This window comes from Xenopus tropicalis, chromosome 1 (genome assembly GCF_000004195.4).
Source record: "Xenopus tropicalis strain Nigerian chromosome 1, UCB_Xtro_10.0, whole genome shotgun sequence".
Taxonomy (NCBI): Eukaryota; Metazoa; Chordata; class Amphibia; order Anura; family Pipidae; genus Xenopus; species Xenopus tropicalis.
In genome coordinates this window covers 122,205,563-122,230,609 of record NC_030677.2, presented here as the reverse complement: position 1 = coordinate 122,230,609, position 25,047 = coordinate 122,205,563, and the positions used below count along the sequence as shown (strand labels likewise).

Below are 25,047 nucleotides of genomic sequence, written 5' to 3'. Positions count from 1 at the left end.
TATATGATACATGATGTTGTCATTTCCTTTTTTTGGACTATACTGTAAATACCTTTTGTTTGAATAATGAACATGGAGTCGCTGCTCACATGCCTTAAGGAAGAGCCTGACCGGGCTCGGAACGTCACTTTTTAATGTGTACAGTAAAACTATGATGTAAGTTTTTCATACAATATATGTTTTTGCATTTAAAATCTGTGTGCTGTCCGTTTTTGAAATTCAAAAACAGACCGCACAAACATGAATTCAGAAGACAAAGACATGGGACTTTACAAAATTGTTGTATTTTTGTACATAAAACAATTTATTTTTCTGATATGTTTATATTATGGAAAATATTTTTTTTCTTCACTTTTTAGAAATGTAAAAGCCTGTATCTTGTTACAGAAGTGGAATTACACAAAAAATATTTTGAAAGCTTAGGTTGTCCTGAAAAAACAATACCGGTATATCGTGTTTCTGGGTAAAGTAAAAGTCTCTGCAAGGAAAGGCCACTTAAGTGAAAGAGCGCAAAATTTTCTAAAACTGGCAAAAAAAGTTCCAGAGTCAAATCGCCTGGCAGTGGAAGGGTTAAAGATGAAGTGCTAAATGATAAACAGACAAAAGAAAGGAGGTCCCTGCTCCATAGTGTTTACAATCTTAGTGCTAATCTATAATAGCATGGTAGGTGCTTAATTAATCACATAAGGCTAAGGGCCTAGTTATCTAGGCTCTTCTGCCAAGGTAGTTGTTTTCCCTTGACACACTGGTTATAAATAAATGTTTATATTGAATTAAATGAATATATACATGGAAAAAAGTTTGTGCTAAATGAACAACATAATTGTGATAATTGAACGGCTACTGTATTTGCAAAATATTACTTTATAATCACAAATACACTGTACACCCTAGCCCCGCCCTGCAACTTCATAGGCCTTGTCTACGTGACATCACTGCCCCGTCCAGTGATGTCACGCCCCACACCCCAGCCGGGGTTAGTCATGGCAAAAGGTGGCAGCCCTAGCTGTACAGAGAATGATAAACTCTTTTATGGTGCCTGAATGTTTGCTGGCAGATTAAAGGAGTGCATTTTCCAGAAATGTTCTACCATTTAGCCAACGCATAATGCATGAAACATAAATTAATGTTTAATATTCCTTTAATGGTCTTTTACCACACAATAAAAATCACACACAAACACACAATGAAAGGACATGTAATGCAGGTACATCCCTTAGAATGCTCAGTTTAATGATGCATTTGTCTGTACTGGCCATGCGTTAGCTTTTTTATAATCCCAGTTTGGGCATTAAATTTACATAATTGTTATTAGAAAGATATTGTATTGCAATGGAAGCTCCAGGTTTATTGAAAGCGAAAGGTTTAGTTCCTTATTGTGACAATTGGAGCAACATTTCCTGGCAACACATTGTCTTCCGAGACTGCTGCCTACTATTCTCAGTATGATCAAATGGAAGATAAACTCTTTTGCTAAAAGACAGTTCTCAGACCTTACCTCCACTCCAGTCCTCCAATACAGTTTATTAAAAGACAGTTTATGGTTTATTGTTCACAGTAATTTTTTATGTGAAGTAATTGTACTGTGGTTAACATGGCAGTATATAGAGCAGGGATCCCCAAACTTTTTCACTCGCGAGCCACAGTCAATTGTAAAAAGACTTGGAGAGCAACAAAATCATAAAAGATCATGGAGGTGCCAAATAAAGGTGGCCATACATGGGCCGACTATAGCTGCCGATATCGGTCCCTTGGACCGATTCGGCAGCTAATCGGCCCGTGTATGGGGAGAGCAGAGCGGCCTGGCCGACCGATATCTGGCCTGAAATTGGCCAGATCTCGATCGGCCAGGTTAGAAAATCCGGTCGGATCGGGGACCGCATCGGCTCGTTGATGCGGTCCCCGATCCGACTGCCCCATTGCCGCCCACATAATCCGATCGTCTGGCCCCAGGGCCAAACGATCGGATTATTATTTTCTTTACCTAAATGCTCCCCGATATCGCCCACCCGTAGGTGGGGATATCGGGGGAAGATCCGCTCGCTTGGCGACATCGCCAAGCGAGCGGATCTGCTCGTGTATGGCCACCTTAAGGGCTAAGATTGGCTATTAGGCAGCCTCTATGCACACTATCAGCTTACAGGGGGCTTTATTTTATAGTAAATCTTGCTTTTATTCAACCAAAACTTGCCCCCAAGTCAGGAATTCAAAAATAACTACCTGGTATGGGGGCACTGAAAGCAACATCCAAGGGGTTGGTAAGCAGCATGTTGCCCCCGAGCCACTGGTTGGGGATCACTGATATAGAGCATAATATTTTCTGTCTTTTACTATGAAGTACGAGACAGATTCAGAATTTTGTGGTGATTTTCTGTAGACTATTTGTACACTAGGCCCATGAATGTGAAATAATTGTTTCTCCATTTTGTATAAGGCAAAGTAGATCTGATGAGAGCGTGTGCAAATGCAGTTAGAAAGGTGCATAGCCTCTTTACACCTCTCTAACTATTCAGTTGCAGGTACTGTATATACATCTGAATATAGGTAGTATAGAAAATGTACAGGTACCTTTATCATATTTCTAAAAGAACTATACATTTGATTGTAATTTCTATGTGGCAGTAAAATAGTCATGACAGCTTTGCACATAGTTTATATACTTAGATATAAAAAGGTGTGCCCAACACCTGCATGGGCAAAAATGCATGCTCCACACAGAATAATATGGAAAAGTAACCCACTGTACCCAATTAGTATCCTCACTGAAAAAAAGATACTGCACCCCCTTAGCCAGTGGGCTATAACAATTCTGGGTATAATGGACTACAAATTTTATTAGTGCTATTATGAATGTATTTAAGTTACTGTATCTAACCTCAGCTTTGGAAAGAGGACTAAAGCCATCTCAGACCATAAACAATTATAAATTAAATTAATTTATAAATGTAAATTTGTGATGACAAACCTCTACCTTGTATACCCTAGTGTAGGGTTAAATGATGCTAGCTTTTTTCATGTTTCTTACATGTTGTCAAGAATCTGCTTTAGTATTTTACTAATCTTTGCTGGTATATATGGCATTTGTAGTAATGCAAAAAAAAAAAAAAAAGCCTTAAGATACAGTTGTGTGGCTGTGAGATGCCTTAACAAGGTATGTTTCACTGTGACTCTCTCTTATCCCACTCAGTCACCATGGAGTTTAATCACACAGAGCAGTGCTGCTGGGTGCTAGCATACATTAGGGATATCCAGGCTGTTCAGCTCATGTATATTTTAGCCAAATGTAAAACCTCCCTAAAGACACAACAGCAACTACATATGCTTGTTTAAAATACTGTCAAGGCAAAGCTCCCAAGAAACTGATAATATATGTATTCATTGCTAGCAATATCAACATGGAATTATTTATACTAAACAGAGTTCATTGAAAGGAAAGATGTTCATGAAGAAATAATAAACTTAAAGGAACAGTAACACCAAAAAATGAAAGTGTATAAAAGTAACTAAAATATAATGTGCTGCTGCCCTGCACTGGTAAAAGTTGTGTGTTTACTTCAGAAAGTCTACTATAATTTATATAAATAAACTGCTATGTAGCCATGGAGGCAGCCATTCAAAGGAGAAAAGGCACAAGCACATAGCAGATAACAGATAAAACACTATTGTATTCTACAGAGCTTATCTGTTATCTGCTATGTAACCTGTGCCTTTTCTCCTTTTTTCCAGCTTGAATGGCTGCCCCCGTGGCTACACAGCAGCTTATTATATAAATTATAGTAGTGTTACTGTAGCAAACACACCAGTTTTACCAGTGCAGGGCAACAGTGCATTATATTTTTATTACTTTAAAGCTCTTTCATTTTTTGGTGTTACTGTTCCTTTAAGGTGGGGCCAGTTGCTACAATGAAGGATTAGGTTGCTAAAGAACACTATAATTTTATTATTGTCTGCAGATTTACTGTGTGCTGCTTTCTTCCAAAGAGTGTCACACCGCTTCATTACTCTTTAATCTTCAACAGAATCTGCCAAGAAAATGATGCAGAGCTTAATTTATCTAGTATATTCCTTGTTGCTTTATATCCTTAATAGTTAGCATATAATAAAAATTTAGAGAGGCTTAGCATAGCAAAAAAGACACTATTGTATAATTTTATATATATATATATATATATATATATACAGTGGTGTGAAAAACTATTTGCCCCCTTCCTGATTTCTTATTCTTTTGCATGTTTGTCACACAAAATGTTTCTGATCATCAAACACATTTAACTATTAGTCAAAGATAACACAAGTAAACACAAAATGCAGTTTTTAAATGAGGGTTTTTATTATTTAGGGAGAAAAAAAATCCAAACCTACATGGCCCTGTGTGAAAAAGTAATTGCCCCTGAACCTAATAACTGGTTGGGCCACCCTTAGCAGCAATAACGGCAATCAAGCATTTGCGATAACTTGCAACGAGTCTTTTACAGCGCTCTGGATGAATTTTGGCCCACTCATCTTTGTAGAATTGTTGTAATTCAGCTTTATTTGAGGGTTTTCTAGCATGAACCGCCTTTTTAAGGTCATGCCACAACATCTCAATAGAATTCAGGTCAGGACTTTGACTAGGGCACTCCAAAGTCTTCATTTTGTTTTTCTTCAGCCATTCAGAGGTGGATTTGCTGGTGTGTTTTGGGTCATTGTCCTGCTGCAGCACCCAAGATCGCTTCAGCTTGAGTTGACAAACAGATGGCCGGACATTCTCCTTCAGGATTTTTTGGTAGACAGTAGAATTCATGGTTCCATCTATCACAGCAAGCCTTCCAGGTCCTGAAGCAGTAAAACAACCCCAGACCATCACACTACCACCACCATATTTTACTGTTGGTATGATGTTCTTTTTCTGAAATGCTGTGTTACTTTTACGCCAGATGTAACGGGACACGCACCTTCCAAAAAGTTCAACTTTTGTCTCGTCGGTCCACAAGGTATTTTCCCAAAAGTCTTGGCAATCATTGAGATGTTTTTTAGCAAAATTGAGACGAGCCTTAATGTTCTTTTTGCTTAAAAGTGGTTTGCGCCTTGGAAATCTGCCATGCAGGCCGTTTTTGCCCAGTCTCTTTCTTATGGTGGAGTCGTGAACACTGACCTTAATTGAGGCAAGTGAGGCCTGCAGTTCTTTAGATGTTGTCCTGGGGTCTTTTGTGGCCTCTCGGATGAGTTGTCTCTGCGCTCTTGGGGTAATTTTGGTCGGCCAGACTGATAGACTGATAGATCTCAATTACTTTTGTTCTCATTTGTTCCTGAATTTCTTTGGATCTTGGCATGATGTCTAGCTTTTGAGGTGCTTTTGGTCTACTTCTCTGTCTCAGGTAGCTCCTATTTAGGCTGATGCCACATGCGGCGTACGGCTGACTGCTTGCCGAAAAATCAGCCCTACGCCTGCTACTTGTGCCTGCACCCGAATGAATGGGATACGCTCGGGTGCAGGCACATGTAGCCGATATACGCACGAAAACGCGAGAGAATGCAAAGTCTTGGTCCTTTGCTTTTTAACTTGTTTATTAATGACCTGGAGGTGGGCATAGAGAGTACTGTTTCTATTTTTGCTGATGACACTAAATTGTGCAAAACTATAAGTTCCATGCAGGATGCTGCCGCTTTCCAGAGCGATTTGACAAAATTGGAAAACTGGGAAGCAAACTGGAAAATGAGGTTCAATGTTGACAAGTGCAAAGTTATGCACTTTGGTAGAAATAATATAAACGCAAACTATCTACTGAATGGTAGTGTGTTGGGGGTTTCCTTAATGGAGAAGGATCTAGGGGTTTTTGTAGATCACAAGTTGTCTAATTCCAGGCAGTGTCATTCTGTGGCTACTACAGCAAATAAAGTGCTGTCTTGTATAAAAAAGGGCAATGACTCAAGGGATGAGAACATATTTTTGCCTCTTTATAGGACCCTGGTAAGGCCTCACCTTGATTATGCGGTGCAGTTTTGGGCTCCAGTCCTTAAGAAGGATATTAATGAGCTAGAGAGAGTGCAGAGACGTGCAACTAAACTGGTAAAGGGGATGGAAGATTTAAGCTATGAGGTTAGACTGTCGAGGTTGGGGTTGTTTTCTCTGGAAAAGAGGCGCTTGCGAGGGGACATGATTACTCTGTACAAGTACATTAGAGGGGATTATAGGCAGTTGGCGGATGTTCTTTTTTCCCATAAAAACAATCAGCGCACCAGAGGTCACCCCTATAGATTAGAGGAACAGAGCTTCCATTTGAAGCAGCGTAGGTGGTTTTTCACGGTGAGGGCAGTGAGGCTGTGGAATGCCCTTCCTAGTGATGTGGTAATGGCAGACTCTGTTAATGCCTTTAAGAGGGGCCTGGATGAGTTTTTGAACAAGCAGAATATCCAAGGCTTTTGTATTACTAATATCTACAGTTAGTATTACTGGTTGTATATATAGTTTGTATGTGAGTGTATAGATTGGTTAGTATAGGTTGTGTGCTGGGTTTACTCGGATGGGTTGAACTTGATGGACAATGGTCTTTTTTCAACCCTATGTAACTATGTAACTATGTATATCGGCTACATGTGCCTGCACCCAAGCGTATCCCATTCATTCGGGTGCAGGCACAAGTAGCAGGCGTAGGGCTGAATTTTCAGCAAGTGTTTTTCCGGCATCAGCCTTAAGTGATTTCTTGATTGAAACAGGTGTGGCAGTAATCAGGCCTGGGGGTGACTACAGAAATTGAACTCAGGTGTGATAAACCACAGTTAAGTTATTTTTTAACAAGGGGGGCAATCACTTTTTCACACCACTGTGTGTACATATATATATATATATATATATATATATATATATAATGTGTCAATTTCCAGTAGAAAGACTTGTATGGCAGTCTCTCAAAACAGAAATTTTAACCAACGCCATTGTACCTATACATGGCTATAAGGAGGATATTGGTAAAATAAATTATATGATTTTAAATACACTGAGATCACACATAGGATTGCCATGTGCTCCTATATCATTAATTTCACCCTCTGGTGAAATTGGAGCCTTATACTAAGTGAAGGCCCTTAACACTGTTATGAATCTTGTGTGGCTCATTTTTCATTGGTTAATAATGCAATTTGCTTTAAATGAAATTGGCATCGCCCAAGCAAGCTGACTTAATCTGAAATGTATGAAAAACACTATGAAATATGCAGTGTGTCTTTTTGGAGCGTGCATCCAGAGTGCCTCTTGATGAAATAATGATTCTGTCTCTACCCCTCATATCCAAGTTAAAATGTCAAGAAAACTTCTGATTTAAAGAAAGAATGGATGGTGGCAGAGATGATGGTTGTGCTGCATTTAAACAACTCTTTTAACTACAATATATGTTTAGTTGGATTAGTTTAGTAGTTCTAGTCCTGGCATGGGCCAGTAATAGCTCACTTCATCTTCCTGCACCTCAGGCACTGCACTTTAACTGCAAGCTCTAACGGATTAAAAATTATTGTGCCTGAATAACTGTGTACGGCACTATTTTTAATTATTAATATTAATATATTATGAAATTCGTAAGCAGACTATTTGCAACAATACTTCATTCTTTACTTTTTGTTTTTAGGTATTTTACAATTTCTTGCTCTGCAGCTCTCAGGCTTGGAATTTAGAATGCTAAAAAGTTGCTAGGGCTTAATCATCCTGGCAACCAAGCATCAAATTAAAAAGTGAAGAAGTAAAAAACGTTGTTGTAATTTTAATCTGGCAATTTAAAGCCAATGACTCAGCCCCTCCAGACTAAGTTGCCTGATGTTCCCTTTCGGTCCTCGAACCGCCTGCGTCCATTAGCGCTGCTATAATTCGAATGTTTGGTCCCAGGGCCAAACGACCGAATTAGCCTACATTCGCCCGATATCGCCCACCCATAGGTGGGGATAGTGGGAGAAGATACGTTGACTTGGCGACCTCGCCAATTGAGCGGATCTTAATGCCCACCAGCGATTCACATTACTGCAGGTGGTAAGGTATTTCAGAGAAAATAGTAGCCCACAGTAGTAGTGATTTAACTGTGGGCAACTAATGGGACATCAGCCTAAAATGTGCGCACAAGAGATGTTTTTTAAAGCACTTTGCCAGAGAAGGCATTAGAGGAAATATTGGTCTTAGGAGCTCTTGTCAACTCGGAACACACAAAAATGTTATTGTAAAAATACACCTACCCCATCTGTAAACATTTACTGAAAAGTAAGCTGCAATTAAATAAGAAATATTTATTGTACATGCGAAACCATAAAATAGCTTGTAACAAAGCAATTTCCACATGAGACATTAACCTTCTTGAAAATCTACCAACACCATGACCGGAAAACTGTAGTATAAAATGACTAGTATATAGACACTATTACGCGTAGGTGTATGCGCTGCCTATGTAGTTAAGAAATTACCTGGCAATTTAAGTTATATTTTCCATCAGACAACGTTCGCCCTAAATAAAAAATTAAGGCTAGAACTCTCGCTGTAGAGTGCGCAGGCGCAAAGATACCATACTCTATTTAAGGCGTTATGCCCTTACTAATTATGGCTGCCGCAACATCAAACTTCTCGAGATGATAAGTAAGGAAGCCTTGCTGCGAGAAAAAATGCAAGAGCACCAACAAGGGTTGGTTTATGTGACAGTGCATCTTCTCTGTAGCTTGGCCTCTAGAGAGAAGATTATGATACCGTAGAGGAAACATTTGCTCCTTAGTGTATAGCGTGTTTACTCGGCTGGTACACAGCTGTAAATAATTCTTTGTGTCCTTCCCCAGTCTCAACGCCGCGTATACATTTTAAACCCATTATTTTAGCATTATTTTACAGTGGCTATGGCTGGTGCCAAGAAAAGCTCTAAAGAAAAGAAAAAAAGGCGAAGGTCAGACTCTTGCGAAGGTGGAACCCGAGTTGAAAGAAAGAGGAGGTCCACGGATGTCAGCCACACTCAGCATGTGAGTTACTTGTTCCCTAGCCTCTGTTCCTGCTTCAGTCACACGGAGGCATACCATCCTGCGTATAATTTCCCATAATCTTCCATTTGAAACGATCATTTTTCTTTTTTTACTCGAGTTCATATTTTGAAAATCCTAGAGATTACAAGAGATGAACGCACTATTCGTGAACATCTGAGGCACTGGGTATCTTTAAGCTCCTATTGCCATAAACAAACTGCAGGTGATGTCTTTGTAGTGTAATGTTTAACAAAGGTTAACAAACATGAGTTATGCTGCATAATCCTACTAGTTGGGGTGATGTTAAACTAGCTAGTGTTTGCAGCAGCAAAGCAGCTAAGGCTAATGCCACACCATGCGTATGGCATATATTTTTGGCAAACCGGAAAACGCTTGCCGAGACTTTGCATTCTCTCGCATGTTGATGTGGATTTCAGCTACGTGTGCCTGCACCCGAGCGTATTTCATTCATTCGGGTGCAGGCACAGGTAGGAGCAAATGCCGCTTATTTACGGCAAGCGTTTTTCGAGTTGCCGAAAATATACGCCATACACATGGTGTGGCATTAGCCTAATGCTTATTGGTTGCTATCAGTGTAAAGGCTTGCATCTGTGCTTCCTTGCATTGTGTTCCACTGCAGGGAAGTGCAGAAAAAAAGATTCCTGTAAGCACGTTAGTCCTTAACGTAGGTGGTATGCAACATGCTGCATTACACCTGCATTTGGCGTTTACACGCACGTGTGTGTGTGTATGTATGTATGGATGTATGTATGTATATCTTTATTTATAAAGCGCTACTTATGTACGCAGCGCTGTACAGTAGAATACATTTATACAAACGGGGTTATTAAGATAATAGATAAATACAAAGTACAACAATAAATACAAATAAATACAAGATACAGTTGCAATAAGAGTCAAAAACACAAGATGATGGAGGTCCCTGCCCTGTAGAGCTTACAATCAATCTGTGTGAGTACCAGTGCATACGAAAGAATAGCATGCATTTGTTTCTGCACTTTCCTGTGGTGGAACACAGGAGAACACAATGCAGGGAAGTGCAGAAGCAAATGCTTGTAAGTACAAACCCTTACACCGATAGCAACCAATAAGCATTAGATGCTTTGCTGATGAGTTACCGTGTTCTTGAGAAAGGGGTTGTGGAAAGGCCACAAAAGGGGCAGAGATTTATAGAAGAAGGAAAGGTAAAAACTAAGTAAGCTTTATGAGAACTGCTGCTCTGAGTCCTTAGTGAAAAGTGAAATTATCTTCTGTGTTAGAATTTCTATTCTCAGAAAAATCCTTTGGGGCACAGCAGGAGCCTGCTCAGTTTTCCCCCTTTCTTCCACTTCTCAATGAGCCCAAACCCAGAAATGCAGGCAGGACGTCAGACTAAGATAAAATGGCAGCTGCTATCTTAAACAATAAAAGAGAGCTTCAAGGGCTGTTTACTCATGTGTGGTAAAGCATTCTGCTGAATACAGCATTCTAGATTGCACTATTGTGACTAATCTATTGGCAGTAAAATGCCTGAGTAGCTTTCCTTCTCCTTTATGGAAATGGAGTCCCTTCTTACTGTAGAGCAGGGGTGGCCAGACTTTCCCCCGGTCGCGATTGACCAGGGAATGCTAAAGTGCATTCGCGCAGCACTTCCGCATTCCGGGCTTGATAGCAATCCACCAGAAAACCACCGGGGATCTACTGGTGGACCGTGATCGATGTATTGGCCACCCCTGCTGTAGAGACTTACTGTGTATTCTGTACTGTAGTAATAAAAAAAGAAAATAAAAAAGTCATATTTGTTTTAAACAGTAGGTGCCAATTTTCTGGTGATTTCCAGAGACGTACATCATACCTCTTTGCCTTCCTTTGTTAAAGTGGACCTGTCGCCCACACATAAAAAGCTGTATAATAAAGGTCCTTTTCAAATTAAACATTAAACCCAAACTCATATTTTTATTAACACATCCATACCCATTATGAAAGCATTTAAAAATCCCAGCTGTCAATCATATATTGCCTGCCCCACCTCTATTCCTAAGGCATAGAGGTGGGGCAGACAGTTAGTTTCACTTTGAATTCAGAACTTCTTAGATGTTGCTGCACTCCTCACATTCCCTCTCCCTCCTCCCCATGTTATTATGTAACCAGTGCATGGACATGGGTATCAGGTCCCCCCATACTGGCACAGAAACAAGATTTTGGCAAGATACAAAGCTTACCTTAATAACAGTGTCCACAAAATGGCAACTGTCTTCTTGCTGCAATTGTGAATTCCAAGGCTAAAGAAAATAAGATTAAAATAATGTATATAGTGTATGTAAAGTTTATTTTACTTGACAAACACAATAGAAAACAATTTGGAATTATTTCCTAGGCTGACAGGTCCCCATTAATAGAATTGCTATATTGTTTTGCAGGAATCTGATATTTCCCATTTAGCTGCTGCCACCAAGGAAGAGGAAGAAGACGAACCTAGTGACATAGAAGAAGGAGGCCTAGACCTAAATGTTCCTCTTAAGCCAATTAGCTTCTATATTTCTGATAAAAAGGAAATGCTTCAGCAGTGCTTCAGAGTGGTAGGGGAGAAAAAACTGCATAAAATGCTTCCTGACTTATTAAAGGTAATATTTACTATGTACATGGAATTACTGTAGTTAAAAAAAAAAAAAAAAAATATATATATATGTCATTTTTTTAACATGGAAAAATAGAATATGTTTGCAGAAAAAAAACAGTGCATCTGTCCATTAAAGGAGACTGAAACCCCTTGACGCAACCTGGGTCCCCTGCTGAGCCACCTTCCAAACCACATCACCCACTTCAGTTCTTTGATGATTGTAACCAGGGGCAAGTGCAGAAGAAGCCATGCTGCTAGACGGCAATTGCCAGAGATCCCATGAGAGGAAGTCAAGCTGCCAGATATGGCGGCTGATAACCATGCAGTGGTACTCTTGAGGTACAGTGGAGTGAGGCAGTATTGTGGCGTGTGCTTTTATTAGGGGGAGGAAGATCTGCAGCTGACTCAGGTTGTGTAAAGGAGGTTTTGTACTTTCAGCGCTTACTTTTGATTTAATCACTTAAACTTGCATTATATTTATTATCCTTTTAAATAGCACCAACATATTCCACGTTATACATTATTTTTTGCCCCAGAGGAGTCATAACATTCACATGCACTATGGTCAGTTTTATCAGGGGCCAGTTAATCTGCCCATATGTTTTTAAGCCTGGGGAAAAAACTGGAGTACCCACAGAAAACATGGGGGCAATATAAAACTCCATCCTTACTAATAAAACTAAGCACCCCAGCACTGTAGGACAGCAATCCTATCCACTAAACCACTGTGCCTATTACCACTAAATAAATTGAAGCCAATGTCAATTACAGGGCGACAGATAGAAGGGATGGTGAGGTATCCAGTGCTGCCGTTTGGAGGGCATTTGGATATTTATGTGATTAATGTACAAAGTACATTGTAAAAGTACAAATATAATTTAGTGCTAGTTCTTGGCATACAGCCATTAACAGTCATGTGCATATAAAATGGTTTGTAACAGTCAAAGCAGCTATCTTTGGGTATACTACTGTAAATTCATATAATAATGTAACTGAAATAATTGTACAATGTAAGTGTTGTGTACTTGAGGTCTAAACTTTAAATCAAATATCCTAGTCCTGAACCTACGAAAATTAGGGCTGCTGAAATGGTACACAAACCTGCCATTCTCCTGCTGAAATTTTGCTCCAGCAGTTCCAATGAGTAGTGATCTATCTTTATCAAAACTAGTATAATCAAAAACCTTTAAAAATTATAATTATTAATCTTTTTAACTGTAGGCAAAAAATGGAGTAGAATTTATCATGCACAATACAAAAGTTGAAATGTTTTATTTATGTTGCAGGTCTATTCTACTGACGAGATCAAACAGATGTGCCTGGAACAGCTGGAGTTGCTTTCTGAAAAGAAGCTTCTGAAAATACTTGATGGTACGAATGTCTAACATCTCTTAGTATTGAGCTGATTATATCTACGTGTTTGAAACATTCTTAGCATTTGTTAAGCTAATACAGGTATTGGACCAATTATCCAGAATGCTTGGGACCTGGGGTTTTCCGGATAAGGGGTCTTTCATTAATTCCAATCCCCTACCTTAAATCTGGTAATAAAATTATTTAAACAGTAATTAAACCCAATAGGATTGTTTTGGCTCCGATAAGGATTAATTATATCTTAGTTGGGATCAAGTGCAAGCTACTGTTTAAGTAAGCGAGAAAAAGTAAATCATTTTTAAAAATGTGAATTATTTGATTAAAATGGAGTCTATGGGAGATAGCCTTTCCGTAATTTGAACTTTCTGGATAATGGGTTTCCTGATAAGGGCTCCAATACCTGTATATTAATCTTCTCTTAATATTTTTTTTAACTAACAGTTATGAGAGGGAAAAAACCCTGAAAATATAACTGGTTTGCTATTTCTTAAAAAAAAAAATAAGGCATCACTGAGTTGAGAAGTTTTTATATACCTGTACATTAAACTTACTTGTTGTAGGTAGACTTCAACAAATAACTTTTGCTTATCTGCTGGAAGACAAAATTACCTCATCTCCTAATAAAAAATAAAGGTCCAATCTTAATGCATTTCCCAGCAATGTCTGAGAAATGGGATCAAATAGTTTATAAAATTGTAACGTGCTCTGTGACAGATTTTAGTAAAGCTCAGGAAACATGCTTTATGGTGGCTACAATTTCTGCTGTTGAGCAATGTATCAACAAATGTATCAGATTTAACATTTTATAGGGCTAAGATTTGATGGGGTCTGTGCCTTGTAGAATGCCACCTCCTGTTTGGAGAAGATGCAGTAAAGACCTAGAGACAGTGTTCAGGTAAAGATTACTGAAGCATTAAAGTAGCCTGAATCCTTAATCTTTAAGGATAATGTAGCATTCGTTAATATCACTTAATATCTATGCTTCTATGTGTGGAACAGAAAACCAATGGGCTGAGATTCTCTGTTTATTCTAGGTGAGCAAGGAATTGATTCTGCCACAGAAGAGGAAACTATAGGTCATGTAGGAAATTCAGAGATAATTACTCAGTGAGTATGAAAACATTGTTTTTATGACCTGTGCTGTTTATTTGCTACTACAGTTGTTTAAACACGAAATACCTTTTTGCCGGTTTGCGAAAATAAAATGAACAGTATCCACAAAGTAGCAATTGTTTTGCATTACACAGGTTTTTTTCTGTGATAGAGGATATACTGAACGAACCCCCAACCTAATGTAAAGTTACTCAGAGTGCTCTTCTGAGCACTTTTACAGGTTGCATTTGTACTTTTCTTTTTGTTTATTATTCTTTTTAATGATATTAGTAGTTTTTATACTGCTCATATCATGAATGTGTCACACAAGCACCCACTTGTGTTCTGTCTGGGGGGGCTGCCCACTTAGGAATGCTTGTGTTACAGATACATGGAATGAGCTGTGTAAATCACCATTAAATGAAAAGATCTTTATTTATGTAGCACCATTTGTGCACACAGTGTTCTACATTAAAAAAAAAAAACTTAAAAAACGTTTTAATGTGCACATGACTGCTTGTTCATGTGATGGAACATACTGTAAGTTAATGGTGCAGATCAACCATTTCTCTCCACCTATAGTTTTTTAACAGGCAGAGACAAAAGCGGATCTGCTTGCATCACTCCATTGTGTAGCTACACTGACAGGCAAGGTATCCGCTTGTGTGCTGCTACACAGATCCTAGTTGATGGCACGAAAATGCTTTTGTATGCATTGTTGCGCAATTACCTGGGAATGTAGCATGTTACGTGTTTTACATGCACCGATACTGTTGGCAAAAAACCTTGTCTACCTGGGCCCTAAAAGGCAGCAAATTCTGTAATTAGTCGTTTTTTACAAAATTAATAGCTCAACTATGTCTGAACTGTCATGTACTGGGCATCCCTGTACTTATATTGTATTTCATATCTTCTTTTGTTTTTTTTTCTTTCAATCTATAGTTAAAGAACAAATGTGTATTCACTAGACTTCTTGAATTAAACAGTGTCCCCTTGTGGCAAAGGCTTTGCTTTTTTATACTGTCATTTTTCTGCAAAATCCCTAGTCACTGCTGTTCCTGCCTGCGATTGATCTTATCTCCTGTACAGAATGTTCAGTTCCTTGTGCATGCACTCAGGCATACTTATTCAGCCATATTGCTTTGAAGCATAGCCAGATAACTTGCTTTATTATTTATATTAGCCTTGCCATGCCTTATTTTATTTAAATGAAAATCTGTTTTAAATCTCAGAGGTTCCAGAGCTAGGAAAATGTATAACACCCATATTTCCATTTATCTAATATCCAGGTCTCTTATTACATATCATCCCAAATACAGTTATTGTCTAGAAATCAAGTCTTTATGCCTTCATATTCCCTAATTGACAAGCTTTTGTGTACCCATCCAAAAATTTTGCATCTACAGTCAATACTAGATCGATTTTCAGACAGAAGCTGTATTATAAAACTCCTTGAAAGATTAAACATGAAACCCAAATTCTTTTTTTAATTAAAAATCAGAGCTGTCAATCATATATTGCCTGCCTTGCCTCTATGCCTGAAGCATAGAGGTGCCACCTTCCTTCTTCCTGTGACTAAATTCCAATGGAAAAAAAATAAACTTTACTTACACTATATAAATGATTTATTTTGCTCAACTAACATTCTAGGAAAGGATTTGGAATTATTTCTTAGAGTGACAGGTTCTCTTTAAAGTACTCTGTTTACTCTGAGGATGCCACACCAAAGCTTAAGGATAACAGTGGAGTTGAATAATAGATTTTGCTTAATATAAATATAGATAATTCTTTTTTTCCCAAAAAGCTTCTGAACCGGAGTAGAATAAGTCTGCTTGTACTAAAGAACTCTGTCACTAGATGGCTCTGAAAAACTTTTTTTTATCTATAAAGCATTGTACAGTAAATTACATGGCTACTGCAGGCTTATCAGAACAGAATAGTTTTCTGAAAATAACACTGAGGACCAAAAAGCAGATGTTCCAGTTTTCTCTATTCCATCTAAGTTTGTGTGCAAGTTATAGCTTTCACAGTTGTCCATTTTTCCTGTAATGTGCTATATGGGATTTGTGATGGCAGAAACAAAGGGTATGTTTAACCTGATAAGTTTATCTGGGACACCCTGAGTGTGGCAGCTTTCCAGTACTTTGTTGCTAAGTATACTAAGGGGTATATTTAACATTCTGTGTAAAAAGTGGAGTAAAACATTACCAGTGATATTGCTCATAGCAGCTAATCAGATGCTTTGCTTTGATTTTTTCACTGTTGAAATCTAATTGCTCATTGGTTGCCCTGGGCAACATCACTGGTAATGCTTTACTCCTTTTTTACACAGCATGATAAATATACCCCCATGTATACAAATCTTCCAAGCCTCTAACATTATTTGTGAGTACATTTTATGTGATACTGTATACCTCTATTTGTATAGAGCTCTGCTTCACCCATTGTTCATCCTTTATATTAAAAAAAAATTGACACAATACAGTTATAGAATCTTAGGAATGCTGGTTCTAGAATTTGGAACACCATACCTTATCTCTGCAGAAAATTGAAACTCAATAGGATTGTTTTGCCACAAATATGGATTCATGCAGCTTAGTCAAGACACTGTTTTATAATTACAGGGAAAAAGAGAATCAGACTCTAGAAAGGACTCTATGGGAGATGGCCTTCCCATAATTTGGAACTTTCTGGATAAGGGATCCTATACTTATTAATCCGTTAAGTATGGAACATTTAGGAGAATATCTAAGGAATTCAGGGTCTATAGGTTTTTCCTAAATCTAATGCCAAATTTTTATGATAGGTTAGCAACTGGTTCACTGCAGGCCTTTGTGGTGATTAAACTAGTTAGCTAGATGTGTGGTTAAAGGAGAAGGAAAGGTAAAAACTAAGTAAGCTTTATCAGAAAGGTCTATGTAAATACAGCCATAAGCACTCACAGAAAGAGTTCTCTGTCAAAAGAAACAGGATTTGTTGTTTGTTTATTTTCCTGTGCCACGGACACGCCCTCTCCTCTCTCCCCTCTCCTGCTCCCCCCTCCCTCAAGAATGCTAAGAACTACCCCCCCCAGGAATGTGTGATCTGAGCCAATCAGCAGGAAGCTTCCTCATAGTCTTTTAATCGGCAAGCAGAATAATCGAATATCTAAAGGTGATGGGAGTTTAGGTAGAGAGGTGCAAAATCACGCAAGTCCTGACAAAATCGGGAGAGTTTGTCTGGTTACTATGTCAAATGTGAGACTGCCATGCAAAAAAAAGAAACATATAATATTATCTAATGGAGCTGTATGTGGGCAGTGCTAGGCTGCTGTGATATGATGTTCTAGATCCCAATGCACATTTTAGGCACCCCCATGCTAAAGGCCTTTCTTGCATCTCTTCTGATGGTAAAGTTTCACACTAGCTAAAGATCCATGTGAAATACTGTAACTTTCTTTGCTTTTAATATGAATGTAGCCTCTAATTTCATTTAAATAACATCTATCATCCAAAAATTGTTTGCCTCACCAGATCTGTGTACTAATAAAGCCCTCACGCTCATTGGGGGGAAACGAGTGCTACGCCACCTGCACCAGAAGGGAGCTTTCAGTGTGGGTGGCCATTTTTAGTGGCGTACATGCATATAATGAGTCCTTCTCTTGGCTAGTTCCTTATGCGTGTGTCAAATTATGCACTTGCACACACCTAATGAGTGCTGTGACACTGTTTGTAGTGTCACAGCATGGTTATTGGCCCGCACCTCTGGCAGGTAAACAATTTTTGGGTGCTAGATCCCCTTTAAATATTATCAACATATATAAATTAAAAATATATTTTTTAATTCTTCCTCTTGCAGACAAGACAACAATGTAGATTCCACTTCTTCTTTAAGAGATATTGCTGGGGTGGAAGAATCAGATACAAAAACAGGTAACTAAACTGAAATAAAAAGAAATGTAACAGTAATATGCAACTAGGTTTACCGTACTTAAAAAACTTGCGCCACCTGTCTTCAAATACAGACACTATAGGGTTGATTCACTAAAGTGTGGTAAGCACTATTGCATGTTTTTTGCGTTAAAATTGACGTGGAAAAAACGCTACAGTTCGCTACAGTATTATTGTGTGCGTTAAGACGCATAACGCATGCGCTAAATAACGCCTTGCGTTAATTCTCGCATAGAAATAATACTAACGCATGATTCACAAACACATAAGAAGCGTTAGATGCGCTAAATATCGCATTAGTCTGTGCGAAAATTAACACCTACTTGGGGCAGGCGGTACTTGTGGTTTATGAGCTTTTGGCAACACAACATGGACTTTGCAGTATTATTTCTTTAAGTATGTGTTGGCCCTAGAGTGATGCATCCTCCAGTTGTCAGGGAAATGTTAATTTGCAGAAAAGTAGTTTTACGAACGTAATGGTTACGTGCGTTAAATATGCGCTAATATAGCAAGCGGGAAATATATAGTGCGCAAGTATCCTATAGTGAATCGTGCGTTAAGTCGCAAAAAATAAGAACGATAAAATTTTTACCACATGCTATAAATAGCACTTGTTTTAATGCACTTTAGTGAATCAACCCATATATATTTATTAACCATGTACAAAGTTGTAGTAGAACAGTGGTTCTCAACCTTCCTAATGCCGCAACCCTTTAATACAGTTCCTCATGTTGTGGTGACCCCCAACCATATGATTGTTCCCAAGACCATCGGAAATATGTGTTTTCTGACGGTCTGACGGCAACCCCTGTGAAAGGGGTCCCGACCCACAGGTTGAGAACCGCTGTACTAGACATCACTCTATGGGTCTGATTCACTAAAGTGCGATAAAATTTATTGCACGCTTTTTTGCGTTAAATTAGACACGATAATTATCACCATAGTATTATCGCGCGCTTTAAGTCGCCATATCACATGCGTTATTTTTCGCGCAACCGCATGCGCACAGAAAAGAATACGATCGCATGATTCACAAACAGTAAGGCGCGCTAAATATCGCATTAGGCTATGCAAAAATTAACACCTACTTCAGGCAGGTGATAATTATAGAAAAGTACAGTTAATGAGCTTTTGGCAATAAAATATGGACTTTGCAGTGTTATTTATTCAAGTATGTGTTTCCCCTAGAGTGACGCAGCCGCCAGTTTGCAGCGAAATGGTCATTTTTAATACAGTAATTTTCCGCAAGTATTGGCGTGTATGGCTAACATGGCGTGCGTTTATTCGCATGACTATTTATATGCGGCTACAAGTAATGAAATGTTTCACCAGGCATGGATTCGCAGCAAATTTTTGGACATGCGGCGAATTTTTCCGCGGCAAATTTTTTTAATTCGTTTCGCAAAACAATCTGCTAATGGCAAAACGCATGCAAAAATTCACCGCACGTCCAAAAATTTACACAGGCGTCAAAAAAAAATTAGTCGCGGGCAACAATTTTTTTGCCCGCACAACATTTTTGCCGTTTCGTGGATCTTTCAAAAGATTTGCTCATTTTTCACTAAAGATAACCAGAACACATTTCATCACTAGTGGCTACTATTTATAAGCATCTACTATTTATATGCTACCATTTATATGTGGCTACTATTTATATGGGGCAACAATTTTTATACACTATTTCTAAGCTACTATTTATATGCGGCAACTATTTAGCGCATGTACTGTCAAATACCGCATGGAAATAGTCTTCGCGAGTTAATTAACGCATGCAATATCGCGCGTAAAATAGCGCAAGTATGCTTATAGTGATTCGTGCGATAAGACGCGATAATTTAGACGCGATAACATTTTTACCGCACGCTATAAATAGCGCACGTTATTTCGCACTTTAGTGAATCGGCCCCTATATGTCTAGTAAATTCTGCTCTATATTTCTGACATATCTGGAAATATAGCCAGTGACTATGAGTATTTAAACTAACTCTGCTATTGCATGTCTGGGCTCAAATACAAACCAGTGCAGTAACTAATAGAAACCAGTCAACAGTTCCTTTTTATTAAGCAGTGTAAGGAAACATATTTGGGTTTGTGCAGTGGAACAAAACTGCATAGGGTTGTAAAGCACCCTTTGCACTATCATTCTAATTGCCTGTAATAGAAAAAAACAAACAACCTTGCTGCCCTGGCCAGCTTCCTTAGTTTTCTTTTGTAGTGTTGGGCAATGCATTAGTCCTCTATGGTATGTGCTATTATAAACGGGCAATCATTTTCCCTTTAGTCCATGAACATAGTTAAATGCATGCTTTTAACCTATCGTTAATCCATGCTAGCATGTAGTCGACTTGCCATAATGCTGTTAAGATGCAAAATGTTTTGATTGGGCTAATAATTATATGTTGGTGGTGTTTAATATTATGTTTACCTTGAAAATGTCTGGGCTTTTAAAGGGGTGGAATAATTACTGAAATGAGTGCATACATGTAATCATAGCTGTCGTCTTCTGCATATAAATTGTGCCCTAGATCTAAAGCAGCTCATGTGCAAAAATATAAATATAATATGCCCGGTCAACTGGTCGTTTTTTGTATTGTACAGTTGTTGATTTTGCCAGCAGGATTTTGCATTTCATTTGGTAGTCATTTCAGCGGCATTTCCTGATGCAAAATCTTTGTTTACCTAGGAAAGCTACACATAAGGGTCTTAATACAGGGATATAGGGATATATTTAACAAACATGTTTTATCTTATGTGTGAAATTTTAAATTAGCTTTTCTAAATTAGTTTTATGGAGATTTCTGACAGAACATATGGGGATTCCAAAATGGGTAAATATAGCTACTCCAAACTACCAAACCACAAAGCTTTTCTTCATTTGGCATGAATTTCAACTATGAACATGCACGCAGTGTCAGACTAGTGTACTTTGGGCTCAATGGAAGAACTGAATCAAGGGCCCACCCCCAACACTACCTTGCCACCACACTACCTCTCTATGCCCCACTCATTACTGGTTGACAGCAATTCAGCCCACCCCCAATGTGCCCAGTGAGGTGGGGCCCAACAGGACCAGCACCCACTGGGTTTTTTCCCAGTGCCCTGCTGGGCCAGTCCAACCTTGAATTCATAGTACACTATGATCTTAGTTTGAGTGCTGCTTACTGATGGCTGCTGGAAACAGAACTGACTAAAGGTGGTGGCCAATGCTGTCAAGCAGCTCTGTATTTCTGGACATGGTATGGGGGCACAGATAAGTTTGGGTAAGTATCAGTGAAGTGATTAATGGAGAACTACACCCCCCCAGCTATAAAAGCCCCCTTAACTGGCCCGCCTTGACCCAACCCCCTCACCTCTCCCTTATTGCATACTCTGTAAAAACTGCCCCTATCGCAAACCTCAACCTAAAAATGCAGAGCAGTTCAGCTGTGTACCTGGGCACCATGTTCTATTCAATCTTAGTAGCTTGGGGTCTCACTGCCAACACGGACCCTGCTTAAGCATGCGCAATTGGCACATCAGGAAATCGGCTACAACTGCGCATGCTCAAGCAGGGTCCATGTTTGGGTGAGACCCGAGGCTTCTACGATTAAACAGAAGATGGTGCCCTGGTTAGCAGCTGAGCAGCTCTGCATTTTTAGGTTGGGGTTTGCGACAGGGGCAGTTTTTTAAGTTTCGATGTGATAAGGGAGAGGTGAGGGGGGTTGAGGCAGGCCAGTTAAGGGGGCTTTTATAGCTGAGGGGGTGTAGTTCTCCTTTAAAGGGGGGGCACTGCTGCTAAAACTAAAAATATACCTGGGAGGCTTTACTTTTCCTTTTTACTTAAGATGAAATTAATTCAAATCACTATTATTGCCTCATTCATTAATCAGACCAGTGCCTAGATCAAATTTGAACTAAAAGCTAATTTCAGTAACCCCTTTTTCACTTGCTAAAAAGCCATTCAACTTCTTTTTGAAACTATATAATCTGCCAGTACAACCACCCTATTTCTTAATGTAAAAAAAATAAATAAAATAAATTATGTCCCTGTTTTAAAGGAGCAGTATGATTACAGTAATATTTGGTATGAATATAATATATTAGACCTGAACTAAACATATTTGTTGCCTCTTGTTTAAATCACAAAAAATTAGATATTTTTTTTTGTATTTCTTAAGATAACTAGAAACACTGTATCTACGCTATATTTAGTTCTTTGCGAGGTAGATAATTAAATTACAAGTATACAAAAGTATATTCAGTGCAAGCCTTATTCAATTAAACAATATAAACTGCCACTTTAAGATAGAAACTCAGAAACTCCATTCTTCTGATCTGAATGGATCCTCTCGGCATCTGCTGGAAGGACCAACAGGTGTATAAAACATCACAGACTTTATTATATGGTCCCCTTGTATATTTATAAAAAGTAATACTATCCCCTCAAGCACCTCTACTCCAGTGTAAACAATCTTATACCTTCATCCTCCCATCATGTGAAATGGTATTGTTCATCCTTTATGCCATGTGATGAGGGAGACACTGCTTCACATGTGGGGGGTGGATGGTCCATGCCACTTCACACGTGGGGGAGTGGATTGGCCCTACCGCTTCTCACGTAAGAGGGGTGGATGGACTGTACTGCTTCACAGTAAAGGGGTGCATTGTACCACATTACGTGGACAGAGGTGGACTGGACTACCTTAAGCAGACAGGGGGGTTGTGGACCATACTACATAAAAGGAAGCAGACCACTTCACAGGGGGCTGCAGACCGTACTTGAAGGAACTTTACTTGTAAGGGAGAAAATGAAACTTTAAATGTGTCGCAAGTGGTGTTACCCCCCACAAGTGAAGCAGTGTTTTCCCCCTCAGTCCCCCCCCCTTGCACCAAGTGATATGGTCCACCTACCACCATCTGTCAAGTGGAATAGTCCACTCCCAGTCCATGGAAAGTGGTATTGTCCGCCCCACCAAGTAAAGTTGGACAGACCCCATACAGTACCTGTCAAAAGGTACTGTTCGCCCCCATACCCTCCACGTCAAGTGGTGCAGTCCGCCCCTGCGGTCTGCATCCCCCTGCAGTAAAGTGGGATGAACCCCCTGAGTAATGTGGTACGGTTCGCCCCCCCGGTTCGTGGTATGATCTGCCCCCATCTGAGTAAAATGGTATGTTCCTCTCACCCTGAATAAAGTGGTATGGTGCACCCCTGCCCTCATCAAGTGGTATTGTCTGCCACCCCTTCAGCGTTTTCCAACCCACAAGTGATGTGGGTAGTACACCTGTTCTACAACCACTTTTACTCCAGAAAAGGGCTATCTCCGCTTTTGTGAATTCCCCCTAACACTATTTTTCTTTGCCTATGAATTTGACCATAATCTAGTGTTCAAAGTGGATTACAAGCATGCTGTAGGAGGCTATTATGTTCAACATTTTTTTACTTTGTTTTTCATTTATTAGCTTTTTTGTTCTATCTCATTACAGCTGGCAACTTGCAAATACCAGTATGAATTTGGGGTCACTGAGTATCTGCTGCATCTTTATATATTTATTGTTTGTTAATCTGTCTGTAGTGGCCCTTTACGATTTATCTTCTATTCTGGCTTTAACCAGTGCCAGGGTGCTATGGCAGGTTAATAACCACATATCAACTAAAAATCCAAACTGAGGAGCTGCAGCACAGAAAGTTAAATAATAGCAAAAATAATCATTGTCTAGGAATGCTTATTGTCTATCATACTAAAATTAATAGCATGGCATGTAGGAGCCAAGATGCAGATAAGTGTGACCTAAGCCAGAATTACTCGGGCAGGGTGACCAGTTTTAACCATACTACCTTTTGAGCAAATATATCAGAAGTAGAGAACAGTTTCCCTGTGATCCTATCAGATTGCAGCGTTAAGCTAATTATACTGCTCATTTTCTGAAACACTGAGTTTTAGATGTTGTTTCACAGATCATTTATTTAGAATCCTTCTCACAACATTTATTTATTTGCAGGCAGAGGAGAAGATTTTGATGCTATCAGTATAAATGCTGATACATATGACAGTGACATAGAAGGTGCAAGTTGCGAGGAACGGAATACTGATGCATCTGCTACTCTGCCCATTAAAGCAGCCGAACAGCCTGATGACCTAGTGATGGACATTGAGAAAAGTGTGAGCGAGATCTTAGGCTTGGCAGAGCCATTATCTGAAGAGATTCCGCCTGCTGCAGTGAATGTGCTCCCTGAGGATGTTCAGCCATCAGCTCAACAGCTTGATCTATTGGAATTAGAGATGAGGGCCCGCGCAATCAAAGCCTTGATGAAGGCTGGCGATGTGAAGAAGTCTTAAAACTGTTGTGCTTTTATTTTATTTTTACTTGCATTCAATTTAATGAGAGATATCTGTAACTTATCAAGCAAAAATTTCTAACAGGCTCTCGGTACAGAATTATCAGGCAAGGTTAAAATCTTTTCTGTAGTGTCTTTGTACCATTTTTTTAAATCACAATATATCTGCAGTAGTGTCAGTCTGAACTCTGGTAAAGCAAGCCGTATTTGTATTAGCTTGTTTTATTGCCGGATGGTAGCATTTCATTATTTAAAAATCGTGACAGCAGTTGCTTGCCTTTTTGTATCACTTGTCAGAAACAGAATGATTTTCCAAAGAATGTGCTTCATTAAATGGAAATATTGATTTTCTATGTTTATAGTTTCATCACTGTGGAAAACCATGTCTCCCAAAAAAAATTCTACCGCTCATTGTTCCTAATACCTGTAAACATCCTGCTTACAGAAAGTTGGTTAAAGAGGCAGGTATGCTTATTTCCATTTTCTTGGGAATTCTATGCACAGTACTTGGGTCCTTCCTTTAATTACTATTGCTTTATTTTAACCATCCCTTTTTATGCCTTCCCATGCCATTAACCATGATTCCCTTTAATACAGTGAACTCTCTTTTTACAATGGACAGTAGTAATTAAAATAATGTTTTATGCTTAATATGATCTTAAGTTGCAGATCTTAATTTAGGTCCTATGAGAAGGCTGAAAACCCCTGTCCTAATATAATTAACAAATGTAATTTCAAATGATAGACAGCATAGT

At 39.0% G+C, this 25,047-nt stretch overlaps 1 protein-coding gene across 3 annotated transcripts; it reads left to right on the top strand.

The window, feature by feature from the left end:
- Positions 1-8,510: 8,510 nt before the first annotated feature.
- On the top strand, positions 8,511-24,645 carry caap1 (caspase activity and apoptosis inhibitor 1). 3 transcript variants are annotated; one of them, XM_002933978.5, is made up of 7 exons: positions 8,511-8,590; positions 8,837-8,961; positions 11,382-11,585; positions 12,868-12,952; positions 13,990-14,062; positions 17,885-17,958; positions 23,956-24,645. In XM_002933978.5, exons 1-7 carry the CDS (start codon positions 8,584-8,586, stop codon positions 24,291-24,293), a joined length of 906 nt encoding a protein of 301 aa, XP_002934024.1. In that variant the 5' UTR covers positions 8,511-8,583; the 3' UTR covers positions 24,294-24,645. The 3 variants fall into 3 exon arrangements, with proteins under 3 accessions (XP_002934024.1, XP_004910903.1, XP_004910904.1); XM_004910846.4 differs by having other exon boundaries at positions 8,512-8,590; positions 8,824-8,961; XM_004910847.3 differs by lacking the exon at positions 8,511-8,590 and adding an exon at positions 8,619-8,636.
- The last annotated feature ends 402 nt before the right edge of the window (positions 24,646-25,047 follow it).

What these genes read in the sequence shown, in the direction of transcription:
- caap1 (XM_002933978.5), top strand. An exon ending in TGCTTCCTGACTTATTAAAG is followed by an intron (nt 11,586 to 12,867) that starts GTAATATTTACT and finishes TTTATGTTGCAG; the next exon opens with GTCTATTCTACTGACGAGAT. An exon ending in GCTTCTGAAAATACTTGATG is followed by an intron (nt 12,953 to 13,989) that starts GTACGAATGTCT and finishes TGTTTATTCTAG; the next exon opens with GTGAGCAAGGAATTGATTCT.